At 41.5% G+C, this 20,451-nt stretch overlaps 1 protein-coding gene across 31 annotated transcripts in view; it reads right to left on the bottom strand.

The window, feature by feature from the left end:
- The window catches only part of LOC140477422 (band 4.1-like protein 3), a 297,319-nt gene that overhangs the window by 88,439 nt on the left and 188,429 nt on the right, over positions 1–20,451 (bottom strand). For all 31 annotated transcript variants that reach the window (XM_072571280.1, XM_072571293.1, XM_072571294.1 and 28 more), the window contains exons 4-5: positions 5,126–5,230; positions 1,254–1,296 (exon numbers count right to left, since the gene is read on the bottom strand). In XM_072571280.1, the coding sequence (XP_072427381.1) occupies positions 1,254–1,296; positions 5,126–5,230 (148 nt within the window). The remainder of the gene's footprint in view (positions 1–1,253; positions 1,297–5,125; positions 5,231–20,451) is intronic.

The raw sequence follows: 20,451 nt of genomic DNA, 5'->3' as shown, positions 1-20,451 counted from the left end.
AAAGGTTAGGAGGGTGGTGCAGATTTAGAGGCTTGGGACTGGGATGAATGTGGATTTCAACAGTTTCCTCATTTCCCCTTCCCCATATTATCCCATTCCCAAGCCTCCAACTTGGCGCCCCCACTCCTGACCTGTCCATCACCTTTCCAATCTATCCGCTCCACCCCCCCCTCCCCAACCTATCACTTTTTCCCCCACCTTCATCTGCCTATCGCTTTCTCAGCTACCTTTCCCCCACCCCCACCCCACCCCTCCCATTTATCTATCTGTCAGCCCCCCAGCCCACAAGCCTCATTCCTGAAGGGCTTATGCCAGAAATGTCGATTCTCCTCCTCCTCGAATGCTACCTGACCTGCTGTGCTTTTCAAGCACCACACTCTCAACTCTGATCTCCAGCATCGGCGGACCTCAATTTCTCCTAGTTAATTACAATTCCAGCAGTACGTTGCAAAGTTGAGATTATGTGTTGCTGATAAAGTGGAAACAGCAATCCCTAGTGATGAATCAGACATGGAGATTAAACTGAGTATTAATCTTGATGAAAATAATTCTACTGAACAAGAATTTAGAGCTACAGCTATGAATTTGCAAAACCAAAACAGGGATAACAGTGAAAACAAAAAGAAACTGCATGAAGTCTCTCAATAGGACCAGGGTGAGTCAGGCTTCTTGTTTGATATCACTGCCACATTACTTCCTGAAAATTGACCATGTATCAAAAATAAAGACTTATGTTTAAAAGAAAATCTTGTTTTTTTAAGTACGAGTTTTATATACAATTTCATTTTCCAGGCCTTCACATGCTCTTGCTTTCCCTAATTATTTGCAGACTCATCTATGCAAGACTTGTGTGGGTGTATTACTTGTTGATTACTATTGTAATTTACCATTCCACCCATTCCTGCTTCAGCAGTAGCCCCAAAGAAATGGGCTTCAGATTAAACGACAATCATATTTTCAATGCGTGGGCAGAAGAACACGATTCAGTAGTTCTTTAAAATGCAAAGAAAAATGTCCAGGCATTTTACCTTCAATATTGTAAAATATCGACGGAACAAATGAATTAACCGGGAAAAAAATGAAGTCAGCAAAATATGACATCACTTGAGCACTGCTTTATTGTAGAAAATGGCAACAAAATGTGAACAGAAACAATATTTTGGTAAAAGATAAACAGCAAGCTATTTCAAAGTTATCTTTCAAACATCATTCCATAGAAGCTTCCTTCCAAATCATCAATTAAACGTACTTACTTCGGATTTGCTTCTTAATCTCCTTGGCTGGGTCCAACCAGTTCTGAAATATAACATTTTATATGTTTAATACTTCAAATATGGTATGGAATGTGTTCAAAACTAATCATTTTAAGGCAGGATGGTAAACTGCTTTGCTGCAAACATGTTATCCAAAATTAAGTTGCAATTAGCAAAAGCAATGCATCATCCTTTAAAATTATAGAGTCATAGGGATGTACAGCATGGAAACAGACCCTTCAGTCCAACCTGTCCATGCTGACCAGATATCCCAACCCAATCTAGTCCCACCTGCCAGCACCTGGCCCATATCCCTCCAAACCCTTCCTATTCATATACCCATCCAAAAGCCTTTTAAATATTGCAATTGTACCAGCCTCCATCACTTCCTCTGGCAGCTCATTCCATACAGGTACCACCCTCTGCGTGAAAAAGTTGCCCCATAGGTCTCTTTTATATCTTTCCCCTTTCACCCTAAACCTATGCCCTCTAGTTCTGGACTACCCGACCCCAGGGAAAAGACTTTGCCGATTTACCCTATCCATGCCACTCAATTTTGTAAATCTCAATAAGGTCACCCCTCAGCCTCCGACGGTCCAGGGAAAACAGACCCAGCCGGTTCAGCCTCTCCCTATAGCTCAAATCCTCCAACCCCGGCAATATTCTTGTAAATCTTTTCTGAACCCTTTCAAGTTTCACAACATCTTTCCGATAGGAAGGAGACCAGAATTGCAGGCAATATTCCAACAGTGGCCTAACCAATGTCCTGTACAGCCGCAACATGACCTCCCAACTCCTGTACTCCATACTCTGACCAATAAAGGAAAGCATACCAAACACCTTCTTCACTATCCTATCTACCTGTAACTCCACTTTCAAGGAACAATGAACCTGCACTCCAAGGTCTCTTTGTTCAGTAACACTCCCTAGGACCTTACCATTAAGTGTATAAGTCCTGGTAAGATTTGCTTTCCCAAAATGCAGCACCTCACATTTATCTGAATTAAACTCCATCTGCCATTCCTCAGCTCATTGGCCCATCTGATCAAGATCACGTTGTAATCGGAGGTAACCTTCGCTGTCCACTACATCTCCAATTTTGGTGTCATTTGCAAACTTACTAACTGTCCCTTTTATGCTCACATCCAAATCAAGACAACTTATGGAAGACAAATGTGACTAACAAGACCCTGTGACCTAATCAGGTAAGTAAACATTGGAAGATTTAGATACCATCAAGTAATGTCTAATGGAAAGGGGTAAGTTTTGAAAGCAGCTAGATTTGAAATTGTGACAAATGGAAATCCTCAGCTTTAATCAAAATTCAAAGCATTTGGAGTTGAAATGGAGACACTTAATTGTCTGAGAATTGCAATTGCAAAAATAAATCACAGAGCTCACCATTATGCAGTAAATCCACGCATGAACTATTTATTAAACAAGGAAATCAAGATATTGCTGACTGAATTGGCACATACTTCCAGAAGTTTCACGCCAACACGCTGAACATTTACACACACTTATGCATATTTTATCTATATATACTCCTCAGGTAATGAAGCAGTATGCGTCCATATGCAGAATATTTGTGCTGATGTTTGGGAAGAAAGTTGCACGCCACTTAAGAACCAGGCAATGGTTACCTGTAAAGAGAATCCAACCATTGACCCTTCAATCTAAAGTATATCACAAGTATTGAATTTTCTGGTTATTAATATCTTAGAGATTACCTTTGACAAGAAATTGGACTGGACTAGCCATGTTACTACTGTTTCTACAACAGATCAAAAACTAGGAATTCTACAGCTAATAACACACCACCTATCTCCCTCATGCATGTCCCATCAGCTACAAAGGACAAGCAGTGTGTTAGAATATTCTCCACTTATCTAGATTAGGGCAGCTCCATTAATACTCAAGGAGCTCAATTCCATTCAGGAGAAAGTAGCTCTCTTATTGGCATCCATCTACCACTTTCAATGCTCACTCGCTTGACCACCGATAGTGGCAGTAGTGTGTACCATCTACAAGACCCACTGTAGTAATTCACAGCATCTTCCAAACCAGTGACCTTTACGATAGAAGGCAGCAAGTGCATGGAAACCGCACCAGCTGCAAGTTCTCCTCCAGACACACAACATCCTGACTTGGAAATATATCAACATTCCCTGGCTGTCATTGTGTCAAAATCCTGCAATTCCTTCCCTAACAGCACTGTGGGTATCCTTACAACTCAAGGACTGCCATGGTTCAGGAAGGCAATCTGGCAGCATTTTCTCCAGGGCAATTATTGATGATGAATAAGTGCTGGCCTAGTCAGCAATACACAAATTCTATAACAAATAGAACAAAATAAAAGGATGTGAACGTGCAGTACCTACCCATTACATACCCATTTACCGCATCAGAAAAGTTTAGCACCCATTCAACTTTAAGTGACTGTGTTACATATCCAATAACTTTCAGTTACCACAATGCAACCTGTGACATTAAGCATTTAAATATAAAATAGTGTGGAATCTCATTCCTTAAGATTTGAATTGATAGCTGATTTTAATTTTAAGATTAAAGCTTGTATTCTTCTTTTCTTTGTCTTTTACCGTGCTTTATTCTACCTTCATTCTCTCTTTATTCCACATTCTGTACGTCCTTTGGTATTATACTAAATATTCATCCATAGATTTCACATGGCTCCATAAGGTTTTTTTTTCCAATTGATTCTCTTGAAAAAAAGAGCCACGTTGTTTACCCTGTTCACAATATCCTATAGAGGGCACCGAGCTACTCTGACCTAATAGCCACAAGTTACAGTGGAGAAGTAATGATAGATAAGTGCCACTTGTTCATTGTTAATCAGGTCATCTGGAGTACTACTTCTATGTCTCACATGTGAAATTCAAAACAAGGAAAAATCATTTGAGTCTCCCAAAAGGTTGGTGTGTGTGTTAAAGAGAGAGAGAGAGAGAGAGACAGAGAGACATGTGAAAGAGCAGGCTGGGTGAATTGGCTATGCTAAATTGCCTATAGTGTTCAGGGATGCGTAGGTTAGGCACATTAGTCAGGGGAAATGTAGAGTAATAGGGTTAGGGGAATGGGTCTGGGTGGGATACTCTTCAGAGAATTGGAGTCGACTTGGTCGGCCAAAAAATCTCTTCCCACAGTGTAGGGATTCTTTTAATTCAAAGACTCTGAATGCATTTCATTACAATTACAGTGGGACACCACTCACATTAAGCAGATGGCACATCCAAATATATTTGTTTAGAAATTCATACTGACACTTTATTTGGTGCATTTTGCAATATTCTGGCAACTAGAATAATTGCACCCTTTTTTCCCCCCACTAAAAAGGGAAAGGGTTCTCGTACAATTTTGTTTGGAAAATTTGGGTCATGAACTACTTTGAGTTACAGATAAAAGATCTTCCTCTGAGCATCAACAGCTGCATTATCAGTGGATAATAACTTTTTCCCCGGATTCTGAAAAAGATATTAGGACATTCAGGATGTTCAAACTACACCTTTGGGCAAACAACTGAGGTTTGAGGCAGCAACTTAAATGGTGCACAGATCTTGAAAATACTGATCCTAGAAGGTATTGGTAGTACATTTCTAGTGAACATTCTCCCTTTGAACAATTTTAACCTGTATATTAAAACTTTTAATAGCATTTATGCTAATACTTGATCAATATTGCATTTCAGTGGTGATGATTTTTTGCTTTAAAAAGAAAAGTTATTTGTGAGTAAAATCAATTAACAAAATCAGTGCACAAAGCAACAAATTAAATTTCAACATTGCTCCAGGAAAGAAAAGTCATCCTTTGTTATAAAGAGACAGTAAATAATCCAACATTTAACTTTCTAAACTTGCCTTTTGATTTTCAGAGTCCCGAAATGTCAAGCCAAAGTAATCTTTCTCCAGAAGATTGAGCTGTCCACAGACTTTTTCAAAGAGCACCTGTCCTTTTGCACGTTTCTGCCAAAAACAGAGATCTTTTATATAAAAACAAAGCTGACCAGCAAGAAAAATCAAAACATCTCAACGTTAATACTATTTCATAGCAACTTGATTGCAATAACAATAGGAAAAGAGAACCTTGTTCTTTTTTTCTGAATCTTCAAATGACTTCCACAAATATACAAGAGGCTACTCATTTCGAAAGGAAACCACATACTGAACCACAATCAGTCTACCTTGGGTATAACTCTTTAATATTCGTTCATGGAATATGGGCATCACTGGCAAGGCCAGCATTTCATTGCCCATCCCTAACTGCTCAGAAGACAGTTAAGAGTCTACAACATTGTTGTATATCTGGAGTCACAGAGGCCAGATCAGGTAAGGATGATGGGTCAAGATTAGAGTGGTGCTGGAAAAGCACAGCAGGTCAGACAGCATCCAAGGAGCAGGAAAATAGCTTTCTTCCCTAAAAAAAAAATGAGTGAATCCCTTTCCTTTCCCACTTGCCCCTTGGTAAATTTAACCAAATTAATTTACAGCATTTATATGCACTCATTTATGACTTAAATTAGTTTTTTACACTCATCCCTAATGTACCAACTGCGAAATTTACTCGACAATCTACCAACTTGAGGCAGTAATTTTACATGAAACTAGAATGAAGAACATGTCGTCATCTGCTAACTCCAACAGGAAACTCCAGTACACCTGCCTTTGTCATGATAACTAAGTTGGGCTTTTGGTCTGGAAATCATTTGTTAATGAAAGTGGAGCAACAGCACTGGATATTGGAGCAGTGGAATATGGTCCAAAGAGTAATAAAACACAGGCATGATTCTCCTGTACATTCAATCTGTGCCTTTCCTACTTGGTATTTTGTGCAGGGCTTAATACAGGCTGAGGGAAGGAGCAAGAATTACCCAGTTTCCTTCTAAGACGACAGTAAGGTCAGAGGGAAAGTCATCTCCAAGTTCACTTTTGTACACATCTAAACAGCAAATTCAGAATGCCCTGCTCCAAGTCTCATGTACATTGCTGTTTTAAGCAACTGGCAGTTATTTAGAACATGTAACCAAATGCTAAAAGGTTAAATATTCTTCAGAGTGCAGATACTGGAATTAGTGAATTAACAGCCTGTGTTACGGAGTGCCCAATATTCTTTTCCACTGAAATCAACATCACATGTATTATAGGTTAACGACTACCTCTTGTACATTGGTTGATGCTGGTCTACAGCAACAGAATGCCTATAAGATTACAAAATATTCTGAACTATTTCAATAACATCCAGGAATGATAGCCCTGACTTTAAATGACAGAAGTGAAATATACATTTTGAAAACAGCTCAGTTTTCAAATTCACCCAATTACTCTTCAGCTGTTTGCAGTTTTTTTCATGTCTGAATAGACCTGCTACATTTAAATGATTGCACCAAATGGATCAGAAACTTCCTGTTGAAACTGAACCACCAACACACCTTCGGCTTGATACAATTAGAATCATTAATGCGCCTGTTAGTTAAATGAATTCATAGAGTCATACAACATGGAAACAGACTCTTTGTCCAATTCATTCACACCAACCAGACCTCCCAATCTGACATGGCCCCATTTGCCAGTATTTGGCCCAAATCCTTTTAAAACCCGTCTTATCTATGTACACATCCAGATGCCTTTTAAATGTTGTAATTGTACCAGCCTCCTCCACTTCCGCTGGCAGCTCTCTCCATACATGCACCACGCTCTGCGTGAAAAAGTTGCCCCTTGGGTCCCTGTTAAATCTTTTCCCTCTCACCTTAAACCTATGCCCTCTAGTTTTGAACTCCCCTACCCTGGGAAAAAGAACCTCATGATTCACCTTATCCATGCACAAAACCAAAACAAGCTATGCTCCTTGCTAAGAAATGAAAATGGACAATTGAGCAATTAATGTGAAGGAAGAGTTTAAGAATATTCAAATGATCAATATGGAATCATAAAAAGATTATCTCAAGTACAGGCTGTTGATTCCAATTGGGACTCTGCAAAAAAATTAAAAACTTAGTGCATCTCTCCCAAACTCCAAGTCTCTGTGACCTTTACTTGTTGATTAATTTTCAATGAATAATTCACCAAGCTTCTTAAATTAGATTTGATACAGTTCATAAAATGTCAGCCACAGGTTCATTATGTTCATGGTAATTTGGAATGATTGATTTATCTCCAGAACTGTTGCAATTCAGATTCTAAAACTCTCAGATATTGAATATTTCTCACAGAATTCGTGCTCAGTTCTCAATGGGAGTCCTGTATCCATATTCAGATTTATTATGCAAAATGCTTTGTTTACATTCCACTAAAACGCTAGTGGGAGGTGATTGCACAAAAAAAAAATTCCACCAACAGTTAAAATTGACACAAGGACAGTCCTCTGAAATACAGGCATAAAAGTATTCCAGGCTTAGAGTTCAGAAAACAAATAATCCCATTAAAAGCAATGCTGTATCTTTCAAGTTAGTACTTAAAAGATTTTCAAATCATGAACCCAAACAGCATTAGAAGTAGTTATCAAATTACAAATGAAAACAGATGTACTGTCTTTCATCCATATGGTAAATGCTACAATATTCATCACTGATTTAAGATAAGAACTCAGGGAACAGCATATGCTTCTACCTTAAATAATGCTTTCCATAGTTTTCCACAAACTGACACACGACCGAAACTTTAATAATATCCATGAGATGACAACAACGTCTGCAAGGGCATTATTGTCAATCTCAATTTGCCCTTGCAAAGCTAGTGGAAGTTATATTCTTGAACCACTGCAGTCCATCTGGAATGGGGACATCCACATTACTTTGGGAGGGAGTTCCAGAATTTCACCCAGCGTCAGTGAAGGATCACTAATGTAGATGCTCAGGCAAATTGCTGCAAACATTCCTGTGGATGATGCACACTGCTGCCACTGGGCAGGCAGTGGAGGGAGTGAACCTTTAAGATGGCAGGTTGGATGCTGATCAAGCAGATTGCCTTGATCCAAATGGTATTCAGTTTAATTTTTCTTTAAGTGTCATTATTTCACAGAAGTAGGGGGTGTCACTTGCAAGCATAGCATATGGAGTTACAATTATCCAGGCAAGACTTCTGCCTTGTAGATGCTTGACAAGTTGTGGGGAAATCAGGAGACTTGTTACTTGCTTTAGCATTTCTATCCTGCGATTTCCACGTTTAGCCATAGTATGTGTGTGGCTGGCCCAAGTTTCTGATCAATGTTAACCACATGATGCTGATGGAGGGCAATTCAAAGATTGAGATTTCATGCAATGACAAGTGCAAAAGTAGTGGATTCTCCACCCCCAACATGGAAATTTCTCCAAATCTGTCCTGACCACCTGACCACAAAATTAGGGTAACTCCAACCTGGCCAATTACCATCTTATAAGTCCACTCATCCAATTGATGGCAGGTATTGTTGACAGTGCTGTCAACTAACACTTGCATAGTAATGACCAGCTCACCAACATCAAATCTTGGGGGGGGGGGGGGGGGGGGGTGGGTTGTGTCTGGACATACTCAACTCCAGACCTTGGGCTCTGTTGGGTGCCACTGACCTTAAACTGAACTGGATCAACATACAAATATTGCAACTAGAAAAGCAGGAGCTCTGGAAATTGTTTCGTGACTAGTTCACCTGTTACCCCACAAAGCCTGTCAACGGTCAGGAGAGTGAGATTGCAGACTCTGCACTTGGTTGGATAAGTGCAGCTCCAGCACTCGAGACTTGACATCACAGCAGTTTATTTGACTTATCCACCACCTTTAACATTTACTCTCTTCACCACATAGTGGGTGTAGTCCAGCAACTCGCCATGACTCCTTTGATAACAGCCTCCAAATCCTATCCTCAACCATTAAGAAGGACAAGTGTAACAGATACTTGGGAATGGTATCACTTCTAAAGTTTCCCTCCAGACAATACACCACCGTTTGGAATGATATAACCATTCCTTTATTTTTATTCGAGTCAATATTGTGGAACTGCCTTCCTAACAACATTACAGGTCTTTCTCCCACCCAAGCACTGCAGCAGCTCACTACCATCTTCCCAAGGGATAGTAGGAATGGATATCAAATGCTTGATCTCTACCAATAAATTAAAGACAGTTGACAGTGAGACCTCAGGAGTTGTAGTTGTACTGCAGAAGCTTCATTTGTAATACAGCAAGTTTCACAGCACATTTTCAGTACTCGTCGTGATGTTGCCATGGTCAGCAGTCTTTGCTGTATCCAGTTACTTCTGCCATTTCTTATTATTATATGGCATGACTTGAATTGGCTAAGAATTGGTATGTGGGATGGAGGAGGCTGACTTGGATCATCCACTTGGCACCTCCGGATGAAGCTGGTTTCAAATGCTCCCACCTGTTCTCTTTTGCATATTGTTGTGGTGGCAACAATAGCCCAGCACTGTCACATTAAAAGGATACAGTACAAAAAAAGGGTAAAAATCAAAGAAGTTGAGCACATTTATGGAATTACCATGGTCGGTCACTCTCGTATTCAATACTCAATAAATGACCAGCTGTAGAATTAGGAGGAGATTACTGTTCAATATTTTGACCATCAAATATCAGAGTCTGAAGTTTCCACTGGCATTCTCTACCAGAAAGTTGCTGCATCCATTTGGCAAAAAAATAATAATTTGCATTTATATTTAGCCTGAACACAGAAAAACATCCTGTTAAGCAGAGGATTCAAAAACGGTTTAACTTCATTTCTTTAATTTTTCGAGTTTATATGAAGGAGGACTTTAATGTTAACCATTACCTTATTTCTTTATTTTCCTACTTATTCTGAGAAGGCAATGCTTAACTTTTGAAACTTTGTTTCTCTTCTTATATTATACCTAAGTTTTATGAACGTAAGTAGGGAACATGGGTGGTGACATTATACACTTTTTACAGTACTCCTGTATTTCTGTACTTGAATACATGCGACAATAAAATCTAAATCTAATGCATTTGTCCAAGATATTTGCATTTGACAAAAATGGACAATAGGACATGGATGTAGTTATCAGGAAGATGAGTGTAAGGTTCATCCAAATACAGGTCATCTGCTCTGCAGAGCATCTTGTTCTAATTTCATGCAAGTATATTCTGTATAGTTATAATGTGATTGGCAAATTGGGGCCACTTTTTCTAAAGCATGAACTTTTAAAGCATATGCTGGCTGTAACACGATTACATCAGCAGCACTTTAAGCACAGTTTCTAATGCACAATTTTTCTATAACACAGGGTTGCACAAGAACTTAACCACCGCGTTATAGAAGAAGTACCTATAGTGTGTTAGGGGTGACCCTGGAGGAACAGAGAAATGTAGAAAAGTAGAGAAGTTTAGAAAGTAAAGGATATCGACACAATTTTTCTAAGAGTTCCTGAATCGCCTGCCAAAACTGCAGAGGAAAGTAAAACAACCTGGAAAAATATGTCGGCCCCATTAGTTTCAAAGTATACCCTCTTACTAGTGCACTTTATAGTCCGTTAAAAACTACAACGCAAGTAGCACAAATTTTTGCTGAACAGGATGCAAATTTAAACCAAGAAAATAATCAAATTAGTTGTAAAATTAAAAAATTTCAATTAAAATATTAGGCATTCAGTCTGAAAGCCTGCAAAAACGTTGACACATGAAATTTACTACAGTTCAAACTGTCTTTTTGCACAACACTGCTGTAACTAAGCTGGTGTGCACAAACAGACATCTGTTAATCGTAATACTATGATCCTTAGTCACAGTGCTGTGATATCTGCCAAATCAAGCAACGTCTTTCGCTATAATGATTCACAAAACAAAAACACGATGTTAAACACTGAATACATCAATTCAATGTCACTGTAATGCTGACACTTTTTAAATAGACCAACAAGCTTGGGTACAGACAGTTATGTTAGTTGCTAGGAGAGTGTGAATGAAAATGCAGTTAGAAAGGTCTAGAAAATATGAAAGATAGAAGAGTAGGTCAGTGGCTTAATTAAAGTCAAGCCTTTTGAGTAAAACAACAGTAAGGATAAAGGAAAACATATGGTCCTGCAAAGTGAATGGCAGACTTCTGTTTCTCGGGCACTAAACGGGCACTTAAGCCTCCAATATGGCAGGCAGGAAACACATACTTAATATAATCCAGAAATGCACCATCTGTCATATTGATACAGAGAAGAAAAGGCACCTTGATGTAACTGAAAACAGACGCCTCACTTGCAAATAAAGGACTCAATTCCTGTTTTGGACTCCCTTTCTAATAGTGTATTAGCCGCTTTGGGGAGCCACATTTAAATGCAGCCAAATAAATGGTCCTTAGAAGGGATGACAGCAGGTTGCACCCACCAAGTCAAGTGTTAAAGTGTACAAGTGTACTTAGCTGAAATTAGAACAGATGGGAGTGTTCCAAAGGCTCCAGACTGAAACTGTGTGGACCACTGTTCCCCTCCCCAAGGAGTAGGCACTTGATAGGACTGTAGGCATGGAATGCATGTTATACATACACAGAGTATTACAATTGTACTGAGACACCCAAGAGCAGGACATTCTTTATAGAGATAAACTGAGCTTAATTGCATTTCACAAAGTATTTTGATTTCAGAACTACAGAATATACTTACATAAATTAAAGTAGATTTTTGGGATATTTTGAGAAGGATAGGTATAAAAGTCATACAAACACTGGAGAGTACAGCACCAACATGGAGTCTAGCCATGCCACTTGTACTGGGTTCTGGAATCAAGTGCCCACTTAGCACAATATATCTGCTGGACACCACTGACACCAAAAATTGAGTCGATGGGAGAAGGAGGTGCTACTCGTCCCTCTAAACTATGAGAAACCCTGAACAACAGTTGGGTACAAAGATGGGTTTCAACACCTCTCTATCAAATGGGATGTTACAAATATTCTTGGAGCTTGGTTGTTTAGAAACCTCATCAAAACCTGCCATGAAAGGAATGGGTGAACTTCAGTGTGAACCAAGTCACTTTTCTCAGCCTCTCAAACTTCGTGTTCATTACTTTTACTGAGCTAGGGGGCCCTGAAACCATAGGTTAAATTCTTATTGCCTTTGCTTCCCACTGTTAGATCCTGCTTTTATTTACCACTCCTTTCGAACCCTCCTGTCGTGTCTGATCCCTTATCAGTGCAATTTGCAAGTAAATTTCTCTGGCCTGCTGTGTAACAGAGAAAGGGAAAATTACCACATAGCAAAGATGTGGCAAGCTGAATACCTCTTTCCTTCCTTCCCCCTCCTCAGTGGCTTCCAGTACTCCCACATGGTGTTAGATATTACAAAATGCTTAACACATATTAAATAAGATTCAAACAGATTAAGGACAAGGTCAGATCTCCAAGCTTCATTTGGCTGGAACTTACTCAAAGTTTTATCGACATAGAAACAAGGCTAGTGAAATAGAGGACCCTCGATTATCCAAATATCAGTTATCCATATTTCAGATTATCTGAAGATGATTTCAAGGTCCCGCAAAAATATTACATCAAAGCGATAAGTTTATTTGGATTACCTGTACGGAGGAAGATGTGAAAACACTGGCAAAAACAAAAGAAACACAAACAGCTCAAGCATCTGTGGCTGGTTATTTTTTTAGGTAAGGGTTGTTACGCAGCCCTTTACAAAAGTAAGTGTTTTACATTACTGTACAAGCAATCCCATCACTTTACCAGGCCATTCAGTAAAACAAAAGGCCGAGAACGTAAACCCATGCAAGAAGCGGTGCTTCCGTCCTTCTATCGGGAGACCGTGATCCCGGAAACTGACAAATTCTGTTGCGATTGTAGCTACTGTTGGGACTCTGCCCAGTGTTGTTTTCAGAGTCGCGAGTGTGGTGCTGGAAAAGAATCGGAGGAGCAGGAGAAATCAACATTTCGGGCAAAAGCCCTTCATCAGCAATGAGGCTTGAGGGCGGGGGCCTGAAAGATAAATGCTCCTCGGCTGCTGCCTGACCTGCTGTGCTTTTCCAGCACCACACTCTCAACTCGGATCTCCAGCAGCTGCGGTCCTCACCTTTCTCCTAATGTTTTCTTCACTGCTCCTTGCCAAATAGTAACTACTGCTGCATTTTTAAGAAGTTTTCTCACGTTATCATTGCTTTATTTTGTTCATCATGTGAAATGTGTCCTCTTGCACTCAATATATTAAAATTATAGATTTAAATAAGTTTTCCAGTATAGCACACCGTTAGATCAGCATGGCTTCCCATGTTTAAAGCAAAATCGATTATCTGAATAATCAGTTACCCAAATGAAATAGTGCCCGTCCATCTCATTCAGATAATCAAGGATCCTCTATAATCAGTCTTGGATAATGATGGTCAGTCTGAAAAAGGCTTCAAGAACAAATAAGGCTGCAGACAATGGGGGCAAGAAACTTGACAGATACTTAACCATTCGTGGTATAAAAGCTGTGCTAAGCTTTGCATTTTACCTTCATTAAGATACTTCTTAAAAATTCAATCATGGGATGAGGATGTGACTGACTCAGCCAGCATTTATTACCCATCCCTAATTGCCCAAGTACAGTTAAGAGTCAACCACATTACAGGGGATCTAGGTCACAGCTAGGCCAGATCAGACAAGGATGGCAATTTACTTCCCTAACGGACATTAGTGAACCAGATGGGTTTTTCCCGACAATCGGCAATGGATTCATGGTTATCCATTAGACTCTTAATTCCACATTTTTTTTTAATTGAATTCAAATTCCACCATGGGCAGTTGGGGAATTTGATCCCAGGTCCCCAGAATATTACCTGAGTGTCTGGATTTACAGTCCAGCGATAATACCACTAGGCCACCACATCCCCATTGAAGTATCAAAGTTCATTACTACAGGGGAACCTCAATTATCCAAACGAGATGGGCAGGCACTATTTCATCTGGATAATCGATTATTTGGTTAAATCGATTAAATGCCTTTCCTCTGGGGCTCGAAGTTTTCAAAGTTTGCTCTTCGTTCAGGAGACTGCAGCAGCACACAGCATGCGAGGCCGCCCCCAGCCAACACCTCCACCCCACCCCTCCAACCCAGTCCAACACCACCCCCTGCTCTCCGGCACCGCCCCCCCACCAGCACACCCCCAATCCCCAACCCCGTCCATCGCCTCCCCCGCAGTTCTGGAGCAGCTGGACTGAACACCAACAAGACTGCTGCTGCTGCCTTTGTGGGGTAAGTCTCCAAATAGCGCGCGTGCACACACATACATCTTACTGCAGCTTTTTGACAGGTTCCACCTCTGCCCTGTACAGGGCAATGTTGAAGAGATTATCTGGGGAAGGGGGTTTAGGGTACACCCCCTTGTAGAACTTCAGAGACAGTGTGGGGAGAGAGAGGGTGTGGGAGGTCAGTCATTTGTTTCTATCATGTAATGTTTCTATCAGGGTCTAGAGATCTCCTTTGGATAATCCGATTTTCGGATAATTGGTATTCAGATAATCGAGGTTCCTCTGTATACGGTAACAGAAGTGACTAAAGTGAACATCATTATGATTTAGCAGTTTGTAAAGAATAAGAGCAACAGAACTAAATGGCCATTAGCAGCAAGTTTTATATACAGTCTTGGATGAAAATAACTGCTGGTGGATTGAAGTCAATTTGAATTTGAATTGAATTCATTGCCACGTGTACTGAGGCACGGTGAAAAGCTTTTTCTTGCGAGCAATACAGACAGATCACACAGTTAAATAGCATAGATAAGTAAATAAACAGCAGCAAAAACAAAAACACAGGAACACGTGAATGCTAAGAGTTTGTGAGTCCATTCAGTATTCTAACAACAGTAAGTTAGAAATGGTTTTGAAACTGGCTGGTGCATGGGTTCAGGCTTCTGTACCTTCTCCCAGATGGTAGAGGTTGTAGAAAAGTATTGCCAGGGTGGGATGGATCTTTGAGAATGGTGGCAGCCTTTCCTTGACAGCGGGCCTGGTAGATGGATTCTATAGATGGGAGTTTGGCCTTTGTGATTGTCCAGGCCGAGTTCACCACTCTCTGTAACCATCTCCGATGTTGAATGGTACAGTTGCCATATAGGCAGTGATACATCCAGACAGAATGCTCTCGATGGCGCACCTATAAAAAGTTGGAAAGCATATTCGCCGTCATGCCAAATTTTCCCAGCTGCCTGAGGAAGAGGAGAAATCATTGGGCTTTTGTAACCAGTGCATCCACATGAAGAGACCAAGACGACTTGTTGTGGATGACCATTCCCAGGAGCTTGACGCTCTCCACTCGTTCCAGCTCTGTGCTGTTCACGTGTAGGGGGCATGAGTAACATCCCACTGAAAGTCAATAATGAGTTTCTTGGTTTTGCCAGCATTGAGAGCTAGGTTGTTCTCAGTGCACCATTTTTCCAGGTCATCCACCTCTCATCCATAATCTGTTTCATCGCCATCTGAGATTCGGCTGACTATGGTGATATCATCAAGAAACTTATAAGTGGCATTAGTCTGCTATTTGGCGACAGAGTCATGGGTATACAGTGAGTACAGTAAGGGGCTGAGTATGCAACACTGGGCAGGGGGGGGGGTTCCACTGTTGAGTGTTAGTGAGGATGAAATATTGTCCCCAGTCTTCACTGATTGTGGCCTGTGGGTCAGGAAACTGAGGATCCAGAGTGGGGCTTAGTCCGAGCTCACTAAGTTTAGTAATCAGTCTCGCGGGGATAGTAGTGTTGAAGGCTGAACTGTAGTCAATGACTAGGATTCTTACGTAGCTGTTCTTGGTGTCAAAGGTTTTCTAGGGAGGACTGAAGAGCAAGTGATATGGCATCTGACATGTATCTGTTGGTCCGATAGGTAAATTGGAGTGGGTCAAGAGTATTGGGAAGGCTGGAGTTGATTAACGCCATGACCAGCCTTTCAAAGCACTTCATAACCGCTGAAGTTAAGGCCACTGGGCCTAGCCATTGAGACATGCTGCATGAACCTTCTTAGGCACAGGGATGATGTTCACCCTCTTGAATCAGGCAGGGACAGGGGCCTGCTATAGGGAGTGTCTGAAAATGTCTGAGAAGACCTCTGCCAGTTGATCTGCACATGCTCTGAATGCACGGCCTGGTACTCCATCTGGTCCCATCAGTTCTCTTGGATTCACACGAAGGAAAACTGATCCGACCTCTGATGCAGTGACTGTTGGGATAGGTTTGTCAGGGCTTGTCGGAATAGGTGCTACCTCTCCGCCAAAATGCTGCTCAAAGCGAGCATAGAAAGCATTGCGACTATCTGGGATGGTGAGGTCATTCAGTCCTTGCCATAGTTGGCAGGTGCCTGTCTGGGTTTCTAGTTTGGGATGAAATCTTTAGGACCTGATTTTGGTGTCAAAAATGGAATGTCACCAAGAGAATAAAACAAGTTAAAAAAGAACAGCTTGTGATGTGACAAGGAACAGATGAGGCAACAGTGATTCAATATGACCAGAAAAAACTTGCCAACTCTCAAAACACTAATGAGAGATCAATCATATTCAATATGGGAACCCACATTTTAGACAAAGACTTCAACAACTTAGTTGAAAGTATTCTACCAAATAACTCTTCAGACATTAATATATCTTGCTAATAATCCATCCAGGTATCCACTTCTGAAAAAAGGTACAAAGAATGACAGGTCAGTCAGCATCTTAGGAGGAAAATCGACTTTTCAGGCATAAGCCCTTCATCAGGGATGAGGCTGTGAGCCAAAGGGGTAGAGAGATAAATGCGAGGGGGAGTGGGGGTTGGGGTGAAGGTGGCTGACTGTGCGATAGGTAGATGATGGTGGGGGTAATGGTCATAGGTTGGAGAGGAGGATGGAGCGGGTAGGTGGGAAGAAAGATGTGGACAGGTAGGACAGGTCATGAAGGCAGTGCTGAGATAGAAGGTTGGATCTGGGATAATGTCGGGGAGGGGAAATGAGGAAACTGGTCAGGTCCATACCCCTCTACCGACCCACTCTCCCTCCCAGCACCTTCCCCTACCACCACAAGAACGGCAAAACCCTGCACCCACACCTCCCTCCACCCCCTCACCTCTGTCCAAGGCCCCAAAGGAGCCTTCCACATCCACCACAGATTTACTTGCATGTCCACACATGCCAATTACTGGATCGGTTTCTCCTGATGCGGTCTCCTCTACATTGGGGAGACAGGATGCCTACTTGCAGAATGCTTTAGTGAACGTCTCTGGGACACATGCATGAAGCAAGCCCACCACCCTGAGGCCGAACACCCCAACTCATCCCCTGCCAAGGACATGCAGGTGCTGGGCCTCCTCCATAGCCAAATCCTAACCAGCTGACGCCTGGAGGAAGAACGCCTCATCTTCTGCCTGGAGACCCTCCAACCACACAAGATTAATGTGGATTTCACCAGTTTCCTAATTTCCCCTCCCTCCCTCCCCCCCCCCCCCACCACCTTATCCCAGATCCAAACTTCTAATTCAATGTAGCCCTCATGACCTGTCCTACCTGAGCATCTTCCTTCTCACCTATCTGCTCCACCCTCCTCTCCAACCAATCATTAGCCCCACTTTTCATCTACCTACTGCACTCACCTTGCCCCCCAGCCCCACCCCACCCCACTTATCTCTCAGGCCCCTTGGTCTATGAGCCTCATTCTTGATGAAGGGCTTCTGCCCGAAATGTCAATTCTCCTGCTCCTCGGATACTGCCTGACCTGCTGTGCTTTTCCAGCACCACACTCTCGACTCTGATCACCAGCATCTGCAGTCCTCACTTTCCCCTATAAATAAAGACAACTGAAAGAAGTTTAGTACATCGATGATGGTAAAAGCAAGCATCAAGGAAGACTTAGGACCACAAGAAGATTTGAACACTGCAAAGAGGAAGAAGACATTACTGTTTATGCATGCCTGATTAGGAGCAGTAATTACTACTTGTTACAGTCACATGTTTTTGCTGTACAATTAGTACAGTTACATCTGGTCTTAAAGTCTTAAAAGCTCAACATCCCAGTATAACAGGTGCACTTAACTCATGATTGATTGATCGCTTGCTTGCATGATTGAGTAATGATAAGTTTGAAGTAAAATACAAAATTACTTTCAGGCTCTTGCCTTGCAGTGCCAGCATCCCTATCACTGGGCCGAGCGTCCAGGGTTCAAGTCCCACTTGCTCCAGAGGTATGTAATAACATCTGACCAGGTTGGTTAAAATATCTACAGAGCATCTTTCAAAGGCTTACAAAAACCACACTGCTCCTTTAAGCATAACTAGACTGGTACAGAGCTGAAAGAAATCAAACACCAAGTTATCGTCCAGCTGGTTTAATTGAAAGCACTAGCTTTCGGAACATCGCTCCTTCGTCAGGTGGTTGAGGAAGGAGAGGCACTCCACAAGTTAGTGCTTCAGGTAAACCTACTGGACTATCATCTGCTGTTGTGAGATTTTTAACTTTGTCCTCCCCAGTCCAACTCTGACATCTCCATGTCTTAGATTTGGTACTTGCAACCGACTTCCTTCCCTGACCATAGTTAGAAGTCACAACACCAGGTTATAGTCCAGCAGATTTATTTGAAATCACAAGCTTTCGAAACGCTGCCCCTTGGTCTAGGGAAAACTTCACCTGACGAAGGGGTAGTGCTCAGAAAGCTTGTGATTTCAAGTAAACTTGCTGGATTATAATCTGGTGTTATGTGGATTTTGACTTTGTCCATCCCAGTCCAACACTGGCACCTCCACATCATCATTGCACATGCCTTTCCTGTCACAGCCCTATGAGGTCACACTCCTACCTTTGCAATTTCCCACCCTCCCTTCCCCACCAAGCATCTGAAGCATTGTAGTTCATATTCCTCGCATGATAATTATCTGGTCCTTTAATTTTAATGAGGCATTTAGATTAGAACATCAAGTCAGGCAGAATCCACACCCAGATCATTTTCAGTGCTACAGGGGTGGAATTTCAGGGTTTTTACCTGTATTGCAGAGAATAGAATAGAATCCCAACAGTGTGGAAATAGGCCCTTTGGCCCAACAAGTCCACACTGACCCTCCCAGTAACCCACCCAGACCCATTCCCTACCCCTATTATCCTATGTTTACCCCTGACTATTGCACCTAACCTACAATTCCTGAACACGATGGCCAATTCACCTAAACTGCACATCTTTGGATTGTGGGAGGAAACCGGAGCAGCCGGAGGAAACTCACGCAGACACATGGAGAATATGCAAACTCCACAAGGGCAGTCAGCCAAGGCTGAATTCAAACTCAGGTCCCCTGGCATTGAGAGGCAGCAGTGCTAGCCACTGAGCCACTTATCATTTGTACAAGTATTAAAGTAGCAGTAATCTCAGCTGTGTGATGTTGCAACTTTCAACTACATTAAGAAAAGCAACAACTCTGCCTTCTCAGAAAATGCCTGGGACTCCATTCCACTTCCTTATGACGCTCTGCAAAGGTGATCAAAATTGTGATACCCTTTATCTTCCTGAAACCTAATCAAACAAACAATATTATTCTTTCAAAACTAAAGCATATAATTAGATAATTACTACTGCAAATTCAACTCAGTTTCTTTCCTATACAACTGACCTTGTATTGGTTTCTCATAAGACAACAAAGCAATGTCACCTTGCCAAACTGATCATGAATCAGACTGTAAATTCTAAGTTTCATCCATCTGTGCTCCTATTTGGAATTTTAGCTTTGTTAAACAGGTTAGAATTCTCAATCCGCGAGTCAAAAACAAAATACATGCGTTTTGATCAGACATCAAGTCACGTAATTCTGAGGAACTTCAAAATGTATTGTCACAATTTTACAAATAACACGCCAGGTTATAGTCCACCAGGTTTAATTGGAAGCACTAGCTTTCAAATTATTTTACTCCACAATCACCTGATGAAGGAGACAGTGTTTCAAAAGCTAGTGTTTCCAAATAAACCTGTTGACTATAACCTGGTGTTGTGTGATTTTTAATTTTGTACACCCCAGCCCAAGACCAGCACCTCCAAATCAAGCAGTGAAGTGTGCCATTTGCTATAAATTCTGTGCCTTACAATTGTGTCCTCCACAACCACCTGAAGGAGCTGCGCTCCGAAAGCTAGTGCTTCCAATTAAACCTGTTGGACTATAATCTGGTGTTGTGTGATTTGTAAATTTGTACACCCCAGTCCAACACCAGCATCTCCAAATATTGTCACAACGTGTGTGACTTGGACTAAGTGCTCCAAACATTTATGATCTGGCAC

Source organism: Chiloscyllium punctatum, chromosome 5 (genome assembly GCF_047496795.1).
Source record: "Chiloscyllium punctatum isolate Juve2018m chromosome 5, sChiPun1.3, whole genome shotgun sequence".
NCBI classification, from domain to species: Eukaryota; Metazoa; Chordata; class Chondrichthyes; order Orectolobiformes; family Hemiscylliidae; genus Chiloscyllium; species Chiloscyllium punctatum.
The sequence above is the reverse complement of the archived record's forward strand: the minus strand, read 5'-3'. Positions and strand labels throughout refer to the sequence as shown.